Genomic DNA, 21,594 nt, shown 5'->3' with positions numbered 1-21,594 from the left:
CCCCCCCCCCCCCCCCCCCAGGATCTCACCATATAGCCCTGGCTGGCCTGAAATTCATTAGAAACCAGGCTGGCCTCAGACACATAGAGATCTGCCTGCCTCTGCCTCCCAAATGCTGGAGCTAAAGATGTTCACCAGTATGCCTGGCCAGAGTTCTATCTCTCAAAAAAATGTATTTAATTTTATTCTATGTGTATGACTGTTTTCCCTGCATGTCATGCAGTGCCTACAGGGGCCAGAAGAGGTGTCAGATCGCCTGGAACCTGAGTTATGGATGGTTGTTAGCTGCCAAGTGGGTGCTGGGAACTAAGCTGAGGTCCTCTAGAAGGCAGCCAGTGAGTGCTGTTAACCACTGAGCCATCTCTCCAGACCCAGAGTTTTATCTTAATGCCGTATACATCTCACATATAAAAATAGTCTCAGAAGACCTGAATTAGGATCCCCAGCATCCCTGTAAAATCCAAGCACAGTAGCATGCATCAGTAATCCCAATGGTAGAAGGGCAGAGACGGGATCCCTGAGCTCATTGGCTGAATGGATGATCTCCAGGTTCAGTAAGCTATCCTGTCTCAAAACTAAGGTGGAGGACTGGTGAGATGGCTCAGTGGGTAAAGTCACTTGCTTCCAAGCCTGACTACTTGAATTTGATCCTTGGCACCCTCATGGTGGAAGGAGAGAATCCACTCTTGAAGTTGTTCTCTGACCTTTGGCATGTGTGCTCCTCCCCCCACAATAAGTAAATAAAAATACAATTTAAAATTTTTTAAAGGTGGGGAACATGGAAGAAGTCTCCCAACATGGATTTCTGGCCTTCGCATAAATGTGCACAGATATATATACACATTCATATGAACATGTACCCCCTACATCCCCCAGATACAGAAGCTTACAAGTTTTGAATTGAAATGTTTTTGCTATGACAAGGGTTGTTTGTTCTTTTCTGGTGTAGTGCTGGGAATTGAACCTAGTCATCACCCATACTAAGCAAGTGCTCAGTCATTGAACGATATATATTCCCAGCCCTGTGACAAGGATTTAAATGCCCTTTTTTTTCAGTTGAATTTCTATTAATAGTATTGAGCTGGTGTGTGTGTGTGTGTGTGTGTGTGTGTGTGTGTGTGTGTGTGTGTGTTGGAAATTCATTTCTTAAATGTGATAAACTGAGTCATCTCAAAATCATTTTTCATGCATCCCTTGATGAGTAGTACCAACTGGTAAAATTAAATAAATTTTTTGCAGTACTAATGCTTTTCATTTCCCCCAAATTTAAATGCTGAGACATTTTGTTTGTATAAGTAAGTTAAGGGGCGGGGAGGAGGAGAAGCAAATCCCTGTTGATCAGTTCCTTGAATTAAATACTTTGGAATCATAGTTTTATTCTCAGAATAAGGGTAGGCTTTGTTTGGGGGGTTTTTTGGTGCTGGGAATTGATCCCAGGGTCTTGTCTGTAGAGAAGTGTTCTCTCAGCCCCCATAGTTAGTTTTTAATGCCTGCTTGAGAAAAACTTGATAAGATTTTCCTTTAATTTGGTTAAAAACTAAAATAGTGAGAATATTAAAAACTAAAATATGAAAATTCATCTAGCAAAAGAATGTAGTCATTAGAGTCAGTCACTGCCAGTTTGAACCTTCCTGATAATTTGTCTTAGCCCCTGTAAAGTTTTCACTTTTGAACAAATTACTATAATGAAACCTTAGACACTGAGAAACATTTTTTTGTTTGGAAAATGCAAGAAGTAAGATTATGAAAGGAAATAAGACTGGTGTAGTCTTTTCAAGCAAATTAGATTTTCCTTTTAAAGAAAAGAGTACATGTATAAATTAATGATTGCTTGGTTTTCTGAAACTCCATATATTCATGACAAGGTCTTCCAAGTTTTCTGGTCTGAAGACCATTGTTTGAATACATTCATTCGCAGACCTTTTAAATTGAGATTTATTACAATATCTGAACTTATTGGGGCTGGAGAGATGGCTCAGCGGTTAAGAACACTGGTTGTTCTTGCAGAAGACCCAGGTTCGAATCTCAGCACCTACATGGCAGCTAACAACTGTCTGTAACTCCAGTTCCAGGGGATCCGACAGCCTCTTCTGACCTCCGCCAGCATTTCACAACATGGGTGCACTTACCTGCATGCAGGCGATACACACATACACATAAAAATAATAAATAAAATATCTGAACTTACATTGATTTCTCCCTTTTCCTTTTTTATTTAGATATCTAACAGTGATACGCCTTCACCACCACCTGGTTTATCAAAATCCAATCCTGTCATCCCCATCAGTTCATCCAATCACAGTGCAAGGTCCCCTTTTGAAGGGGCAGGAACAGAGTCACAGTCATTATTCTCAGACAATTTTCGTCATCCCAACCCTATACCAAGTGGGCTTCCTCCTTTTCCCAGCTCTCCACAGACATCCAGTGATTGGCCTACAGCTCCAGAACCACAGAGCCTCTTCACATCAGGTGTGTGACAGCAGTACCTAGCACTGGTAATTAGATTCTAATATACTGTTGGCAGACCAGTATGATACATATTGGTGCATATACGTTCATCTCTTTTCCTCCACTCTTAAAAAATGTAAATTATTTAAATTACATGGAATAAGATAGCAGATAAGTTGTGTGACCTAGAAATAACTGTATTTAGAGGGCAGATTTCTCCAGAAATTGTGTTATATCATTTTTTGACATACTCCTCTGGGAAGTACTGAGGACTTAGTTTTAAATTCAGATTTGTGTTATACAGTCAAATTGAAGCTCTTTCCCCTAATTGACAGAGGCAACTTACTTAGCTTAAAGACTATGTTGTCTCTCTCTCTCTCTCTCTTTTTTTTTTTAGCTATTTCTATTTTTTTAAAACCTTGACACAGTTTGTATGAGTTATGCCTTTATTTACCCTCTTGAAAAATGTGCTTTAACCAATATCCAAAGCACAATGTCAATCAACTATGCATCAAGCATTTCAGTACCTTTTACTGTGTAACGTTCATATGAAACTACACTGAAGACCGGAGTGATTGTCATTGCTCTTTGTGAAGAACAGGAATTCGCATCTCCCTCTTGCTGTTCTCAGAGGTGTCAGTCTATCTTAGTGGGGAGTACCTGGCTGAGCAGAGCAGATGACATCAGGAAGCAGAGAGGAGGTTGTCTCTGTGCTCATTTTCAGTTTTCTTGTTAGTGTGAAAGATGCCATAGATTAATATGCACAATAGCACCTCTGAAATAGACAATGAAAACATCTAATTTGAGTTTAAAAATTAAATTATTTTTTCTTGATATATAATATATTTTGAGAGTAAGCTTTACTAATTAAAATCTTACTTTAAAATAATAAATGAAAGAAAAATAGGGCTGGAGAGATGGCTCAGAAGTTGAGAACACTGGCTGTTCTTGCAGAAGACCCATGTTCGAATCCCAGCACTCACATGGCAGCTAACAACTGTCAGTAACTCCAATTTCAAGGCCTCCAACGGCCTCTTCTGTCTTCCTCGGACATTGCACGACACGGGTGGGTGCACTTACATACATGCAGGCAATACATGCGTACACATAAAATAAAAATAATAAATAAAATATTTTAAAATCTTTATTTAAATGACAGGTAGGTTTTGCTTATGAGTTTTTGGATATAATTTGAGTAGCAGGGTTTTCCCCCTCTTCTGATTAGCACAGTTAGTCTATATCATTCCGTTTTTGAACTTGATAATTTAAGAATGAAATCACTGCTAGAAATTTATGAGGCCCTCTCTAATTAGTGATCCTACATAATTTCTGTGCATTCTTGTTTTTCTCGTAATATGGCATGTTTAACTTACACTGTTGCAACTATTCATTAACTGTAAAAGTGAACTATAGATTTTATATTCATCACTATTTTCTTCCAACAGAAACAATCCCAGTATCATCGTCTACAGACTGGCAAGCAGCATTTGGCTTTGGTTCTTCTAAACAACCAGAGGATGACTTGGGTTTTGATCCCTTTGATGTCACTCGCAAAGCCTTAGCAGACCTGATTGAGAAGGAACTGTCCGTCCAAGACCAACCTTCCCTGTCTCCCACATCTCTTCAGAACTCCTCTTCACACACTACAACCGCCAAAGGTCCAGGCTCTGGATTCCTGCACCCTGCTGCATCTACAAATGCCAACTCTCTCAATAGCACCTTTTCAGTCGTGCCACAGAGGTTCCCTCAATTTCAGCAGCACCGAGCAGTTTATAATTCGTTCAGTTTTCCAGGCCAGGCAGCCCGATATCCTTGGATGGCCTTTCCACGCAATAGCATCATGCACTTGAACCACACAGCAAATCCCACCTCAAATAGTAATTTCTTGGACTTGAATCTCCCGCCACAGCACAACACAGGTCTGGGAGGGATCCCCATAGCAGGTAGGTTCATTTAAAACCTCTGAGAATTTGTGAATTCATTCGTGTTTTCAGGCTGTTGGGTGGGTAAGGAGGGAGCTGCTGCGTAACAGAGAGTACTTAATAGCCCTAGAAATTTCTATGAAAAGCTTATGTCTTTAATTTTAAAAAGTATTTTTGATTGAATGGATGCCTTGTAATATGGAGCTTTATAAGGATGGTGGAGTATTATGCCTACTTATTGTTTGGAAGTATTTTATTTAAGAGGATAGTCATTAAACCCGCATATGGTCCACAAATCAGAAAAAGGAAAGAAAGGGCTCTGAAATTATGGTGCTATAAAGTCCAATACCACAGTAAAGATATTTCATTTTATATTCTAAAAGAAAGTGGTTTAAAACTTTAATGAAACTCCATGAGAGCATGAGGGGTAAAGCCACTCTGACTACTATAGCAATGACTTGTTTTGACTGATACATACACATGCACATGAAAACTGCTGTGTTTACCAGTAAAATGCTTAATATTTGAAAACTTCAAATATTAATGTTTTAAGAGCATATTATATGTCACAAACATACTTTCTGTGAAAAAATTGTTCAAGGAGAGATATTTAACACTGTTAGTTGGCTGTGCTTTTATTTCTGAGAAAATTTATTACAATACATAAGGTAATACAACTTTGATGCCAGAATACTTCTGGTTTTGTACTGCTGCCCTTGAAGGTTTCAGAATTCTGGGGTTCTAAGATCCTATATAGCATTTTTTTAGATGAGGTCTCTTCAAAGGGAGTCACTCTTATTAACAGTATTCTCATTTAATTTGAGGTTTAGAAATGATGTTTAGCGCTTGTTCCATTCCCAGTTCTCTTCAAGTAAAATAGAGTAGTTTCTCACTCTGTTCATAATTGATAAAATTTGTTTTCACATCCCTCTCATATCCTTTAAGTTATGCCATGGCATAATATTATTATAGTAGTATAATTTTACCACTAAAATGTTCATTCTCTTGTGTTTTAAAAAGGTTAATGGGTGAATTTACAGAGAACCATCAGTAGTCATTGACTATATTCCCATAAGACCAGCAGCATTTCATGTTTTAGACAAGTAGCTGGGCCTTATTTGCTGCTGTAGATATAGTAGAATTAATACTAGGTAGTAGGTAATCCAGAGTGACAGTTTTCAGTCCTTTCCTCCTTGTGATAACCACTTTTGAAGCACCAAGTCTTTGATTTCTATATGCCTTTTCCTTTTCTTCTATTCAAGATAGCATATTAGAATGTAGTTTTGTTTTGGTTTGCTTTGTTTCAATAATTTGGAAAGAAGACATTTTAATTTCTAGCACTGCATCTTTTAACTGGTTATGACATTGAAAGTTAAAGTTCCCCTAAATATGCCAAACATTTAAAAACAAAGTATTAAGCAAATTATGATTAATATTTCAGCTTCAGATTTCCTAACAATGAACTAGACCATATGGGGAAGACAAAAGTCTGAAATATAGATGCTCTTCCAAGTCATTGAGACTGCAATTGAAGAGATAAGATTAAATTCTATGTGGACGTGGTAAACTGTATATGTAGGTCCTGAAATCAGAGAGACAGTATAGGTAATAATTATTGGGAGGCTTCACTGAAGAACTAGAAATTGGTCTATAATGTGGTATCTTGCATTTGGGTTAGCAACAGATGAGAAAGGCCTTTTATGTGGCTGGAGACATCCTGAATAAAGAGATAGGGACAGATATTGCATGCCATCACATAAAGCAGAGCTATCTTAAATAACAAGAGGTGCTTCTAAATTGTAAAGTTGTGGTAGATGAGATGAGGAGCTGGGATAGAGGTCAAACAGCATGAACTTCATGTGGGACTTGAGTTCAGTTATACCCATTTGGTACCTTCTCTTGACTTAGGACATGGCCATCTTTGCTGGGCTGTCTGTTCTGATTTCTGAGTTTTGTATTGTTCATTAGCACCCAAGAGGACTTTTAATCCAAATGTTTCAAGCCACTAGATATTTTGGAAATGCCACTAGCAGTTAGAGATCACTGATTTGTTAAGTGTAGTTGTCTTCATGTTAGTTATTTGAAATCTTCATCTAGATACTTTATTTTTAAGATGTATCATTATAATTCTGTCTTTGTGAGTTTTTTGACCTCTTGCCATATACTCAACCACAGAGCATTAAAAACCTTTTTTTTTTTTCAAAAATGCTAAAAGATGCTAAAAATGCAGTCACCAACTTCAGTTCTGAGTCATTGTTTAATTTGGTGTGGGATAGGGAGAGTTATTTCAGATTTTCAAATTTTGGCTATGCATCCTTGCTTGGAATTTAAATGGTGACTTGTAATTAAGCTTTTTATTAGATTTTAATTTACTAAAACTTGAGAGGCAGAGGCAGGCAGATCTGTGAGAGTTCAAGGCCAGCCTAGTCTACATAGTGAGTTCCAGGCCAGGTGGGGCTACAGGGAGACCCTGTCTCAGTTAAAAAAAAATTTTTTTTTTACTACAATATTTAAAATGGTTAAGAGCCATACTAGAATTTTGTCATTACTTGTAAATATTTGACAGGGGCCTTAGAAAACTGAGTGTACTAAGCCTTAGAATAGTTAATTATAGCCAGATTACTTAGGATTTTTAGTAACTATTATGTATGACAAAGGGAAAAATTTGAAATGCTATATACATCTTTAATACATCTAATTTGAAGTAATTTACCTATGCAATATCTGCCTCCCATAACCCCAGGATGTATTTGAATTGAATTATTGAAAGGATCTCAACTTTGTATCCCCATATTAGTCATATCATGATACCTTATTCAGAGTAGCTGAAATGCTTTAGTAATGGAGACTACATGCCATTTTAGTGGGACCTCCTTAGAAATACTTACTTAGAACTAATTCTATACTAGGAAAGAGTATATGTTTATTCTTTAGCTATGTAGGGCAGAGTAGGGTCCCTGACCTGTAGGAGCAAATAAGAGGCACAGCCAGTCATGTCATACAGATACCATGTCTGTTTATAATATATTAGTATTTAAAATTTTTATTTTGGTTTGTTTGAGTTTACTGTGAAAAACTGACATATCTGAAACCTATCATGGGAAGAACATTTGCCAGAGGTTTGACAGAAATTCAGCTTCCATTTCCTTTGTCTAATTGAAAATACTTTTGTTTTAAAATTGGTTATTTCCTTAAGTAGGAAATATTATGAGATATTTTAGCAGCATTTTCTGGACTGCATATCTGGTTTGCTAAATTTGGAAGGATTTTTGAAATATTCTTGGTTGGTAGGGAATTTTGATTAGTAAGTGGGTAGTTAGAGTGAGTCCAGTTATTAATGGGAACCATGTGCTTTTGCCCTAAAAAGTGGCAAAGCTTGTCCTGCATTGTAGAAACGTCAAAGCTGTATTCCAGAAAACTTGAACAATTTGTTTAGGTTACATGTTCACTTAGTGCTAGAATAGGATAACAACCCAGATCTCAAATTCAATAATAGCAGTGTTTTTGCACTGCAATACTGATGCTCTCCTTCACAATTGAAGACTACTGGCGTGTGCTTTAACTTGGCTTTCTCCCCATAGTAACTGACTTTTGCTCTCACATACTTGCAAGTACCCCCCCCCCTTTTAAAATCAGTAGTATATGTTTATGAGACACATTGGCCCAGCTTAAGTGTATGACTTATAATAAAGAAATATAAACAAAAAAGAATGGCATTTATTGACTTAGCATAGGTCCTTATTAGTATCAATGTTCTCACCAAGAAATCTAGTTTAAGTTGGCTTTTGCACAGCCTCCTTACTATGTACTTGGGGTTCTGAGAAACTTTGCTGATGTGCTAAAGACCTGAGAGGACCTGTTCTGTGGCTTGAAAGACTCTTTATGCTCTTTGTCAGCTAAGCTGTCTTTCCAAATGTAATTTTGAAGATTTATTTTTCAATGAATTCTCTGCTAAGATGTTTTTATTCCATAATGCTGAAAATGATTTGGAAAACAAACAATAGTTAAGTGTATGTCTGTAAGCAGTGTTGTTTCAAGATATTACTAAAAAATACTTGAAATGTTTAGGTTTGAGATTTTTTTTATGTTTTTGTTAATTCAGATTTTACTTTTGACAGGGCATTTTTCTTTAAACTTTGTTTCTATATTAACTGTTTTCACAGTGACTATTGAATTTTGTGTCACCTGTGAAGTTGTAGTGAAATGATTATCAGTTATAATCAGGAGAACTGGGCTCATTCATGTGTGGCTTCTGACTAGTAGTCACCTCACTTTCAGGCATTTGGATCATTCTGTTAGTATTTTACTACTTTCCAGTTCCTTCAAAAGTATACATTATATTTCAAATGCTATACGTTAATTTGATGCATTAATGTTTATATCTATTATTTGTTCCTAATATATGACTTATGCCTTTGAAACATGGATTTATAATTTTCTTCTTTTAAAATCAGTTTTCTTTCCTGTAGGTCATTAAATGGTTTTTTTTCTTTTATCTTTTTTTCTTTTGACAAACTATTACTACTAAGGAGTGTCCATATTTATAAGGGGTCCAATTGTCTTGGAAAAGAATGGCTTTCCTGGTCTTTATTCTTTTCTTTCTTTTTAATCATTTATTTTTAGTGGTATATTTATAATCTAAATCTATTATGTTTGATCTTACCTTAAAATAGTATTAAGGTTAAGGGTGTGTTTAGAATTTATTTTCTAGACAGTTAACTTTATGTATTTTAAAATTCATGTCTTGTTTCACACCCAGATTCCAACCATTAAGCATGTATTTGATGTATGTATCACTATTCCAAATATTGAGATCATTTTTAAAGGGACTGTTAACAAATGTAGTCACCCGTAACTAGACCATGACTGACTTTTCCACAGGGGAAGAAGAGGTGAAGGTTTCGACCATGCCACTGTCAACCTCTTCCCATTCATTACAACAAGGACAGCAGCCTACAAGTCTCCACACTACTGTGGCCTGACAGCAGACTGAGAGGAGAGGATTAGACTCTGGGGTGCTTGCATGGGCAACTGGATTTTTTGCATGATTCCTTTCTGATTTTGCATTTAATGTATACACCCAAAAAGAGCCAATATAAACGTTCCTCATGCCTACAACTAGTGTGTACCTCATAGTTGCTAAAGTATTTCTTCATTAGGCCTTTAACATAATTTATTAGCATAATAATTTTGGCATTGTTTCTCATGAGTGATACTATTTTAACTCACACAAATAAACTTATAGTATTAATTATGATCCCAGATGAGATTAGGTAAAAATGTTCTTACTTGGACTCTATTATTGGAAATATACAAAAGTAATGATAGTTTCTTTTTGATCTGTGAAAACAATGGTAATAATCCTAATCTGAAATTTTTGAAAATTTAAGATGTCTATTGCATTCTTTGGATCTTTGAGAATACATATAAAACAAAATTGGTGGTGTCATTTAATGCTCAGAAAGATGTTGTCAGCAGTTGTTTTCAGTTGCCTAGATTTATATCATATATTATGAATGACATGTATAGAAACTGTTTTGTTCTCTCTCATTTGCACATTTGCACTTTCTTTTTGAATGGTTGTTAATTATGCATAGATGGATAAAAGATAATTATTATGCCCTAAATGCAATATAATCTCTTTTCTAATGCACTGCCTAGTATACCAGGAAATGCCTCAAAAACGGAATTTCAACTTGTAGTTGACTTATTAGAAACCTGAATATGGGGTAAACATTGTATGTAAGTAGTAGCCATAGTAGTGTAACGTTTTTATTGAGCAAATAGTAGTTCAGTGAGATAACCTGTTTGGAAATTTCATTGTTAAATAATTGACATGTGATGAAAACTGGCCAGAATAATACTTACAGTAGAAGAGATTTGGTGTCCTGTAAAATTAGAGTATATAAGTTGTAATAGATAACTTTAGTTAATCAGAGAATAGTGGAGTACTTTATAAGGACCTAATGTAAAGTGATGCTTTTGATAATGCAAAATTACTTGAAATAGTTTTAAAACCGATAATAAAAGAAACTGAACTTAGTTCTGAGCAGTGGACAAAAGCTGATTTAGAAAACATCACCATATTTTGCCTAAATGAATCATCTTGGAAGAAAGGGAAAGTCAGACCTCCTCTTGAGATAAAAATTATGTTAAAAAATATGCCTTAATTTGTTAAAAATATGAAAAGGATACTGTGAATACCAAAAAGAAATCTGAAGATTTAACATAATATTATTAATAAAACATTAGGAGATGATGCTAATGTTCCGTAGAGTTGGTGTTTTCAAGGTTGCTTTTCTATCTAAAACATAGTAACTTTCTGTTACATATAACAAAATAAATGGCTTTATCCTGAAGTATAGTGGAGTAAAGCGAAAATTTATTCTTAGATATTTTTTGTTTGGTTAAGGCCACAAAAGTAACATTCTCTAGCCACCTAAGCCAGTTTAGTAGAAGTATCAATCTTGAGTTGGCATTTAGACATTAATTTAGGGCAACAGTATAAGAAAGTCACCATCTTAGAGAATACCAGTCAACTAGCGCAGACTTACTAAGCATCAGCCTTTTAATCATTCAGTTTTGGTTTTCATTTGACTGTGAAAGACCAAAACTTTGCCATGTCTTCTGTGGGGGAAGGTCCTGGGCTCTAGCTCTTTGTAATGATGCCTGCTGGATGTAGCTTACTCCAACTTTCAGTGTAAGTCTTATTTTTATATGCCTGGATCTTCTTGCAAGGCCACAGCTGGTGATTGGCACTTACCTTTCTCACTTTGTATTGTGAGGTATGCTGTCAAACAAGGCTTCTTTCCTTATCCATCTCTGTTCTTTGTCATTCGTAATTAGCGCAGAAAAACTATTGAAAAGTTTTCCCAGACTTGCCCATAGTCCTCTGTAGACTCCCAAGGCAGTCTCCTCCCTGCTTGCTCTCCTCTCCCTCTACCCTGAGCCATACCATGACTCTGAGAAATGCTTCTTGGGCAATTAGATCTCAACTTTACAGTTTTTACATAGAGTGGGTAAAAATTTATCTTTTAAGTTATTTTATAATTTCTAGACCTTACAAGGCCTCACTTTCTTGCTTAATATTTAATATGGCTTTTTAGAGGTCTTCAGAGTCAGTCATAATTTTACAATAAAGCACAGAAAAAATGATAAAACACATAAAAGTACCATTTGATATAGTAGGCAAATTGTAACCAAAATGGCGGTAAAGAATAAGAAATTCGCAGAAGCTTCAGGATTGTTGATAAATCCCTGTATGATGTCTCTTATACCAGGAAACTTTTTATGTCGATTTTACTTCCTTGTCCCTTTTAAAGTAACTAGTCTTTTCCTTAACACAGGACTTTTTAACCTGGAGTCCAGAGCTCTTTGAAGGTATATATGAAATGGTGGGTTTGTGTGCATGTGTATATGTTCATTGCCTCTCTAGGGAAGAAGATCCATAGTTCCTAGGTTTATAAAGGGTTTGATGACACCCTCTGCCATCCAAAGGTAGTCAAAAAGCTAAGAAATGACTACTTTGAAATGCTTTAAGTACCACTGTGGGCAGTAGAGTCCTGCCCTGATTAATTTTTAGTTCTGTGATGTAAAGTGCCTCTTTATTTTCTTAAATATTCCATTAGAAATGTTTTGATTAATAATGATTTCATTCTGCATTTCTTTTCAGGTGGTACTTTGGTATGCTCCCCCCTTATTTCAGCAAAACATTAACTGTTTGAGCATCTGTTCTGTATAGTGTTGAATAAAATATAAGGACACCAATCTAGTGGCAGACTTGCTTCATGTTTTTTATCAGGTCAGCCCTTGATGTTCTTTTATCACAACAGTCATAGCAGTCCAGGCTCATTCCATTATTCATCTCTCAGTAGCTACTCTGACAATGGCAACAAAAGGTATTAAATACACTTCAATTTTTAAAAATACACTAATTTAGAGGAAGGTTTAAAAAACCTAGTAGGAAAGACATACTCATTATTCTAATCTATATACACATATGCTCATGTCTCAGTATACTGGGAATTAAGTTAAAGTTTTTTAAAACTACTTTTTAATTTTAATGCCGGGGGTTGGGGTATGTGCACGTGTGTGTTGGTGCCTGTGGAAGGCAGAGGTATCAGATTCCCATGGAGCTGGAATTAAAATCAGTTGGATCGTCCTGATGTGGGTGCTGGGAATTGAATCCGGGTCCTTAGGAAGAGCAGTAAGTGCTCTTAACCAGTGTCATCTCTCTAGGCCTAAGTTTGTGTGTGTGTGTGTGTGTGTGTGTGTGTGTGTGTGTGTGTGTGTGTGTGTTTCTTTGAAGTAAACAACTTTAGTGCGTGTTGTGTGTGCACACTTGTATTAGCATAGCTTATTTGTATGGTTTCCCCCAACACCTTCAAAACTGCCAAAACTCTTCTACTGTGGGGGAGGTTCATAGGGAGGTACACTCAGAGAGGAACTTCTGCAGAAAGTCAACAGAAAGGAAACAATTGCAGGTGCATTTGAAATCCCCAGATTGACCATGACTGTGTTGTTTGTTTGGACAGGCAAATAAAATGGGTCGGGGAGGGGCCACACTTTGTCCTTCATTGGTTTGTAAGGTTTTAGATTTTTTTTTAAATGAAGTTTTCTCAAATGTTAGTAGCTTTTTTGTGTGTGTGTCTTAAGACAGAGTCGCCCTGTAACCTGGAACTCCCTAGGCTGGCCTTGAACTCACAGAGCTCTGCCTGCCTCTGCCTGCCAAGTGCTGAGATTAAAGGCGTGGGCCACCACACCTGTCTGCCTTTTTTTTCAATTATTTTTTATGTGTATGAGTGTATTGCCTGCATGTATGTGAGTTCACCCGTGTTGTGCAATGCCGTGGTCAGAAGAGGCCTTCGGATACCCCTGGAACTGGAGTTAAAGACGGTTCATAGCTGCCATGTGGGTGCTGGGAATTGAACCCAGGTCTTCTGCAAGAGCAGTCAGTGCTCTCAACCGCTGAGCCATCTCTCCAGTCCCTGCCTTATCTTTTTAATTAAAGGAAATAATATATAATCTATATTTTGTAAATAGGCAAAATCAAATTGCTGGTGTTAAGCTATGCATCTGCCTTTAGTTTATGTTCTCTCTCCCTCCCTCCCTCCCTCCCTCCTTAAGTTGGACAGGTGGCAGTAGTTTATATGCAGGCACATTATATTAGCACTTTGATGTTTCATGAGTAAATTGGGCATTGTGCTGATGCAGTTAGGAAAAGGAAGTGATTTGTGAGCTGGTATGGAGAAAGTGTGGGACTCTTACTTTGGAAGCAGATTTAAATGAAAGAAAAGGAAAGTTGGTACAGTAAAGGAGAAGGACTCAGCTTTGCACTCAGAAGGACAGAGAAATAGACTTGACTGAGGCACATGGGTTCAGGTAAGCTAGAATAAGTACCTAAAGCCTAGAAAATTAGGAAGATGAGTTTAGTCTTGATGTGGTGGGGGTGGAGAGGGTGACTATAGGGTTTTGGCATGGATGTAATAATACTGCAGCTTTTAAAGAAAAGGCTTTTTTTTTTTGGTCTTTTTGAGACGGGGTCTCCCTGTAGCCCCAGCTGGCCTAGAACTCACTATGTAGACCAGGCTGGCCTTGAACTCACAGAGATCCACCTGCCTCTACCTTGGGATTAAAGGCATGCCTACCACGCCCAGCAAGAAAATAATTTGATACTGTGTTTAATTGAAATTAGGACAAATTAGAAACTAGTTTCATTATGCAATTGCTGGTCAGTGCAAAAAGATGGTTTGGAGTAGAATAGTAATTGTTGAGATACAGAAAAAATGATGAGCTAGATAGCTATCAGAAAGCAGGTGGTAAGGGAGAAGGCCTTGAGATTTGGCTAGGTCTTTCTTTAGTGACCTTTAAAAATGAAACTTGCATAAAATTGTCCAAAATGGAACCCAGATTCATGGAATTAATGAGAAAATGTTAAGGATATGGATATCTACTTATATAGGACATTTGGCAAGAAAGACAGGAAAAAAGCTAACGAAACAGATGGTAGATCTTAGAAGGCACTGCTTTAAAATAAGGCAGAGACCGTCCTGTTCAAAGGTGAACCTGTGATGCCATCTGAGAGGAAGACAGGTAGTACTGAGGAGAAGCTGGCCAGGCCAGCAGGATAGCAGGCTTCTTCAGGTGCTTTGAGGAAATACTGTCTTCTTTTTTCCCTCTTTTTGGCTTTTTGAGACAGGGTCTTACTGTGTAGCCTAGGCTAGCTTTGAACTTATGACAGCCATCCTGCCTCATCCTCCCAAGTACTGATATTACAAACATGCACAACCATACATAACTTTGTTGTTGTTGTTGTTTTGAGATAGGCTCTCATTTAACCTACCTCACTATGTAGCTGAAAATGACCTTGAGCTTCTGATCCTTCTGCCTCCATCTCCTGAGTACTGAGTGCTGAGGTTATAGGCGTGGGCCACCACATCCAGTCTTACATGCTGCTGGGGAACCCAGGACCAGATGCACACTAGGCAAGTGCTCTCTGTATCTCATCTTTTAAAAAGATAGGGTCTTAATGATATGGTCTAGACTATCCTTGAACCCACTTCATATCCCAGGCTGACTTCAAATTCATGGTTCTATCTCAGCTTCCTGAGTGCTGTGTTTATGGGTCTACACAACACCCAGCTGAGGAAGAAGCTCTTGAGATGAGGTTTCCTTTAGAGATTTGGGGTATATCTTTTCTAGATTTGTTGAAGCAATGAAAGTATTGGAGAAGATTAGAACGAGAACCAGTGAAGGGGCACATAACAGTACTGAGACAGTCTTACTGCTTGAGAATAGGAGAATGAGCTGGCAGTGCATTCAAATAAAAGAACTGCCATTTACAGACAGGAGTCTGCTTAGAATATTTTATATAGTTCCAAGGTGTGTGTTTTATTTATGTTCCTTGGTTTAGTACCAGGTTCAAGGGTGGAACAAAGCAAATAATTCAAGGGGTAGATTTGAAGGCGAAGAGGATGGGGACATAAAGATATTCAAGAAGACAAATACCTAAAATACCTATCTAATCTTGTGGTCCATAAGAGGCCATTAAGACAGTGTCATGTAAACCTGTGATGTGGGTGATATGGAAGGGAATTCAGTGATTTAAAATTTCATGACAAAGAACAGGGCTATGTACAATGAATGACAAATAAGGAGCCTGGTCCATGTGATGATCGAAGTGCTAAATGTCGGGTGAGAAGCAGAAAAAAAATGCTAGGTCACTGTCTAATACTAGAGCGTGAGGTTGGAGGATGACTGGCTTTTATAACCCCTTTATGGTCTCTACCCTTTTTTCCTCTAGTCTTGTTTTGTTTTGTTTTGTTTTTGAGAATGTGAAGTTAGTCTATATGAAAGAGAATTATGGAACACATGGCATTGCCTATGGAATCCTAAATCAGGTTTCCTGTCTGTTAAAATGATCCAAAGAGAAACTTCCTCAATGCATGGTATGAGGACGTGGAAGGGGAGAGCTGGGAAGGGTCAGGGGAAAGCGAGGGATGAGATGAAGCAGGCATGAGTAAACTCTGTGCCCGCGGTGGACTGATTGAAATGTTGGGATTTGCACAATTGAGATGGAGTAGATGTGGGAACCCTTGAATAGTCAGATTCCCCCAATTTCAGAAACAAGTACAAAGCCCCAACACAGACTTCCCACTTATGAGGGCAAAGTATTTTATAGAATTGGATTGGGTCAGTTCTGCCTTATTTATATAGCAAGTTAAAGTTAAAAGCAGCATATTAGTTGAGTAGAGGGAAATTTACAGTGTTACCTTAAAAGTTTATAAAAAACGTTTCAGTAATTTTTCTCCAAGGAGATTATATTGTATGAACAAATAAAATCTACCAATTGTTAGGCTAATCTGCTTTTTAAAAAATTTTATATGTATGAGTGTTTTGCCTGCATGTATGTAAGTACACTGCATACATGTAATGTCTGCAGAGGCCAGAAGAGAGTGTCATATCCCTTGGAACTGGAGTTACGGACAGTTGTTAGCTGCCATGTGCGTGCTAAGAACCCAAGTCCTCTGTCAAAGCTCTTAACTGCTGAGTCATCTCTCAGCACCCCCCCCATATATTTTGGTCTTTATTTTGCATGCTTAGGATGTAATAATTAAGAAAAATTGCTGAAGTGTAGTAGAGCAGGAATGAAAGGGCGTGTGTGTGTGTGTGTGTGTGTGTGTGTGTGTGTGTGTGTGTGTGTGTTTGTGTAATAGTAGCAAACATAGTTTGGAAGCAGCTTTAGTTTTTTTGGCACTAGGACTTTTGAAGTCAACTACATTTGCTTCCCTGGTTGTGGGGCGAGATGTCAGCTGTGACATACAGCTCAGCAGTACTGTCTGTGAAACTATGCTGATTGAGAAGTCACTGTTCTTAAGAACTCTTCACTGCTCTATGATTTGCTTCCATGAGGATCGATGTAGCCATCTTACTTTGATTTCTAGTAGCATGATAAAATACCCTGACAAAAGCAGTTTAGGGGAGAAAGGGTTTACTTTAGCTCCCAGTTCCAGGTCACTGTCCATCATTGTGGGGGGAAGTCACAGAGGTGGGAACTGGTGACAACTGGTCACATTGCATCCACAATTGAGAAGCAGAGAGGAAGGACTTCATGCACACATGCAGTGTTCAGTTTGCTCTCTCATTTTTTATAAAGTCTAGGACTCAAATCCAGAGAGTGGTGCTACCCAGTTTTAGACTTTGTCTTCCTACATCAATTGGTGTAATTAAGACCCCCCACATACACACATATTCCCCCAAACTGATCTAAACAGTCCCTCATTGAGACTCTTTCCAGATGATTCTACATTATGTCCGGTTGACAGTTAATAATCATCACACCACTTTACATTGCCAGTTATTAGAAAACCAACTACTTTATCCCAGTTATTACCTAGAACTAAAGACAGTAAACCTACTTGAAGATTTGACTTAACTACACTGAAGTTCTGTAGAGTACTTTGAAATGGTTGACTTTAAGAGTCAGTTCCTTTTCCTGGCTTCTTCTTGGACATACTTCCTAATACAACTATTGACTTCATTTGTAGCCCATTTCACACACTTAGGATTATTTCTGAAGATTCCTGGCAGCTCCAGACTGACTCTAGAACATACTGAGAATAGGGATGTCATGTCTGTTCCTTAAATCCCTAGCTCCCTTATTGTGCTGTTAAACCCATATGAAGTACCCCCAACCCCCCGACCATATAATTTATAAAGCTTTTAAAGTACACTTGTCCTTTTTTTTAATTTTTAAATTTTTTTATTTACTTTTTATGTATATGAGTGTTATGTCTGCATGTATATAAGTGCACATGTGTCATGCAGTGCCCAAGGAGGACAGAAGAGGGTGTCTTCTGGAACTGGAGTTAGAGACAGTTGTTAGCCGCTATGTGGGTGGGTACTAGAATTAGAACTCAGGTCTTCTGCAAGAGCAGCCAGTGTTCTTAACCAGTGAGCCATCTCTCCAGCCCCCCTTTCTTTTTTTACAGAGTGAAATTCACATGAAATAGAATTAACTATTTGAATATGCACTCACTACTGGCCCAGTACTGATCTTTAATTATTTCATTGTTAAAATAGAATTTTCTGGGGCTGGAAAGATGGCTCAGTGGTTAAGAGCACTGACTGCTCTTGCAGAAGACCTGGGTTGGATTCCAGTACCACATGGTGGCTGACAACCATCAGTAACTTCAATAACTTCAGTTCCAGGAGATCTGTCACCTTCTTCTGACCTCTAAGGGCATTGCATGACACCAATGCACTTACACACTGGCAAGCAAAACACTCATAAACACAAAATAAAAATAATAGATAAAATATTAAAAACAAATAAAACATAGTGAGAATTTTGGCCTCTTCATTGTTAGGGCTGTGGTAATAGCTGCATCTAGATTCACTATGTTACCCAATAGGCTAAAAGGTAAATATTAAACCCTAAAGTGCTCATCTCACCACGTAACAGCACCACTTCAACTTAAGCTTTGACAACTGTTGTTGCTCCTCCAACAAAACAAAACCCAAAAGGCAAGAAATCCTTGATTTTCTATAGGAAAACCTACCCAAATAGCTTTGAAATAGTGATACCAGTGTTACTGTCTTTAGGATGATTAATTAGCACTGTATGAAAAAGGCTTTACTTAGCCAAGGTAAAGTGTAAGATTAGTTCTCTTGTATGTGCATGAAGTTTGCGAGTATATATGCTTGTCTGTGCGTGGGTGGGTTATATCTAAGGTAATTGCTATCACTTAATCCTTTCCTGATGATTGTAGCAGAGGAGGTATTCTCTGGCCACTTCTTGGTGACTTATGCATTTATTCCTGCCGTGTTTCAGTTAATTCATATGTTCAGGATTAGTGATATCGGTTTTTTGTATTTTCTGTCCTTTTCTTAAGTGCCCCTCCCCCCCAAAGGAAGCAAAGTCTTGTTCAGATGCAGTGAGGTTCTAGAACTGGTTCCAAGCTCACCTGGTCATGGTCTTTGCTTTTTTGTTTTACTGAGCAAAGATTTTCATAACTTTTTGAACAAATTCTACTCCTAAACATAACCAACTTTTTGAACAAATTCTACTACTAAACATAACCATTCCATGTCACTTTTAGGAAAACCTAGGAGAAAATCATTTTTAAAAGATTTATATTCTAATTATGAATTATGATAAATATCACAGTTTTTAGCCATCCTTATAAGAATTAAATAATGGTCACATCTCGGGAAGATTGTGCTTTTTTGTAGTCATACACACACACACACACGCACACGCACTCATGCACACATATACAATTCACTGGTGAAAAATTTAAATATTGGATGTATTTCTTCTTTAAACGTTACTGTGTCTTACAGTTTAATTTTTATAGCAGTTTTCTCAAGTCAAGGCTTTCAGCTATGAAACAGTGAAAATAATGAAGGCTTTCAAAATGTCCATGGCAATTAATCATATATCCTATGAGTTGTCAAGTCAAAGGTGGCCCAGTGATTTTGGAGTAACCTTAAGAAGGGGGGAAAACTGTGGCCTTTCAAATAATTCTGCATGTAGACTTAATTACATAATTGACAACGTCAGAACTAAACTAAAAATTAAAACAGAGGTGAAATTTAATTTACCCAGGACTTTTCTTCAGTACTAAAGAGTACTTAGGACCAGTATGCATTACCGCTAGATGACTGATCTCTGTAATACTAGGAGATTCTCCAGGGTGCCTGACACCATCACTAAAGGTATACTCTCATCTCTGAAGAAGAGGTACCTGCCTGTGCTATACCTTAGAGACTGGTAGCAACTCTGCTGGTCTTTTCAATCAAGGAGGTTCTTGTTTTCAGCATACTGAACCAGGAAAAGCGCCACAAGGATTTAAAGATGATAATGCCATCAGCATCTCCAAGGGAAAAAAAAAAACAAGAAAGCTGTCTGCAGTCAACTGACACAGCCTACTGCTATTTCCTGGTACGGCAAGATTGAATTCCAAAGACTATGCTCTGCATTTATGCTATTATCAGTCTTAGAACAGAACATAGTGATCTGGAACGTCACTGGAATTGTTTTAAACTTCGTCCCATTACATGTAGCCATTTGCCAGAAGTTTGACTTCCTGAAGCTGTTTGTTTTTTTCTTTGTTACATCTGTAAGTTGACTACCCAGCTAAAGGTAAACTAGGCCCTGGGTTGAATTCATCAGCAAAGTAGGAACGTTTTGCATTGGCTTCAAACTGAGTTGTTGAGTTGCACACCATTTTTCCATTTATGTTTTCTCTATTAAAATAATACTTTTTATTAAAGTTCATAATTATGTCACTTGTACAAAGCACTGTGTTTGATCTCCAGCACTGAAAAAAAAAATCGTAATTGTGGATTACTGCTCTGTGTGTGCTACTTCCACCTAATGCCCATTAAAGGAAGGATTGGCTACCAGGTTTATTTCCTTTTCACTTCTAAGTTTATTCACTGATAAACCTAACTGTAATCTGCTAGTCCCAGACAGGTATAACACCTTGAGTTTTATTAATCTAGTCAGTTCTGCTAGATGTAAATGCTTAAGATATACCATTAATTTTTTGAATCAGTTAATTTTTATTTTATGTATATGAGTGTTTTGCCTGCATGTATGTAAGTGCACCTACGTGAACAATGCCCATGGAGACCAGAAGAGAGCATCAGATCCCCTTGAACTGGAGTTACAGATGGTTGTTAGCCCCCATATGGGTGCTGGGAACTGAACCCGGGTCCTCTGAAGAGCAGCCTGTACTCTTAACCACAGCCATCTCGCCAGCCCCTCGCATATATTTTTAAATAATAGATTGTTTAAATGTATTTACTAAAATAAACATGGGCTTAAATAATCTTCAAATATACCAATCAACCTTTAGGTTTTAACAGTTTCAGATTTCAATTTTTAACCACCGTGAATGTAATTTTGACAGTTTGTGCTCAGATCTTTTTCTTTGTTTGAGCAAGGAAGAAATCATTTCTTGCTCCATATAATTTACTACAATTAGTGGGGCATTCACAACTAGATCTTTTTATTTATGTACTTATTGAGACAGGGTCTCATGTAGTCTAGACTGGCCTTGAACTCACTGTAACAAGAAGATGACCTTGAATTTCTTTATCTTTTAAATATTAGGATTACGGGCATGTGGCACTATGCCTGGTTTTATGTGGTGCCGGGAATCAAAATCCAAGGGCCTTGTGCATGTTATATCCCCAGTCCCATAACTAGACCTTAGTGTTCACTGTTTGGATGCCTTCTGTATTGGATTCATTAGTCCTAGGTTTCCTATTTTTAAAGGCGAGAACTCTATCAGACTGCCCGTTGTACGCTTAGTCATGCTGTTGACCAGAACTGCCAGACCCCATTGCTCTCTGGGAGCCATTCTCCTACCTTTTCAGCTTATTTCCAAACTGGAGTTTGACTTTAAGTGATTGTTCTCTTTTCCTCCTCTCTCCTTTGAATCAAAGCAAGGCATTTAAATAGACGGCATAATCTTGGTTCTCAAATTGACTGAAGAACAGTCACTGTACCGTTAAATGTTGAATCAACAGATTTATTCACATTGAAAAGTTTTGACCACATTCAGCTCACCCAGTTTTTCAGGTATCTGACTCTTAAAAATCACTTAATACTGATAAACACTGACTGCAATTCAGTCTTACAAATACTGATTTTTTTTGGGGGGGGGTCTTTTTGAGACAGGGTCTCCCTGTAGCCCCAGCTGTCCTGGAACTC

The 21,594-nt window shown here is 37.6% G+C and overlaps 1 protein-coding gene across 6 annotated transcripts in view; it reads left to right on the top strand.

Moving 5' to 3' along the window:
- Cnot4 (CCR4-NOT transcription complex subunit 4) overlaps positions 1-21,594 on the top strand; it is a 146,481-nt gene that overhangs the window by 109,968 nt on the left and 14,919 nt on the right. For 4 of the 6 annotated variants that reach the window (XM_008823464.2, XM_008823463.2, XM_008823462.2 and 1 more), the window contains exons 9-10: positions 2,220-2,469; positions 3,894-4,391. In XM_008823464.2, coding sequence (XP_008821686.1) covers positions 2,220-2,469; positions 3,894-4,391 — 748 coding nt within the window. Of the gene's footprint in view, positions 1-2,219; positions 2,470-3,893; positions 4,392-9,251; positions 12,139-21,594 lie in introns of those variants that run through there. The other 2 variants (XM_008823466.1, XM_008823465.1) reach the window with 1 other exon arrangement.

The sequence above is a fragment of the Nannospalax galili genome, unplaced genomic scaffold (genome assembly GCF_000622305.1).
Source record: "Nannospalax galili isolate Female #2095 unplaced genomic scaffold, S.galili_v1.0 scaffold307, whole genome shotgun sequence".
Lineage (NCBI taxonomy): Eukaryota > Metazoa > Chordata > Mammalia > Rodentia > Spalacidae > Nannospalax > Nannospalax galili.
This window is presented reverse-complemented; position numbering and strand designations above follow the sequence as displayed.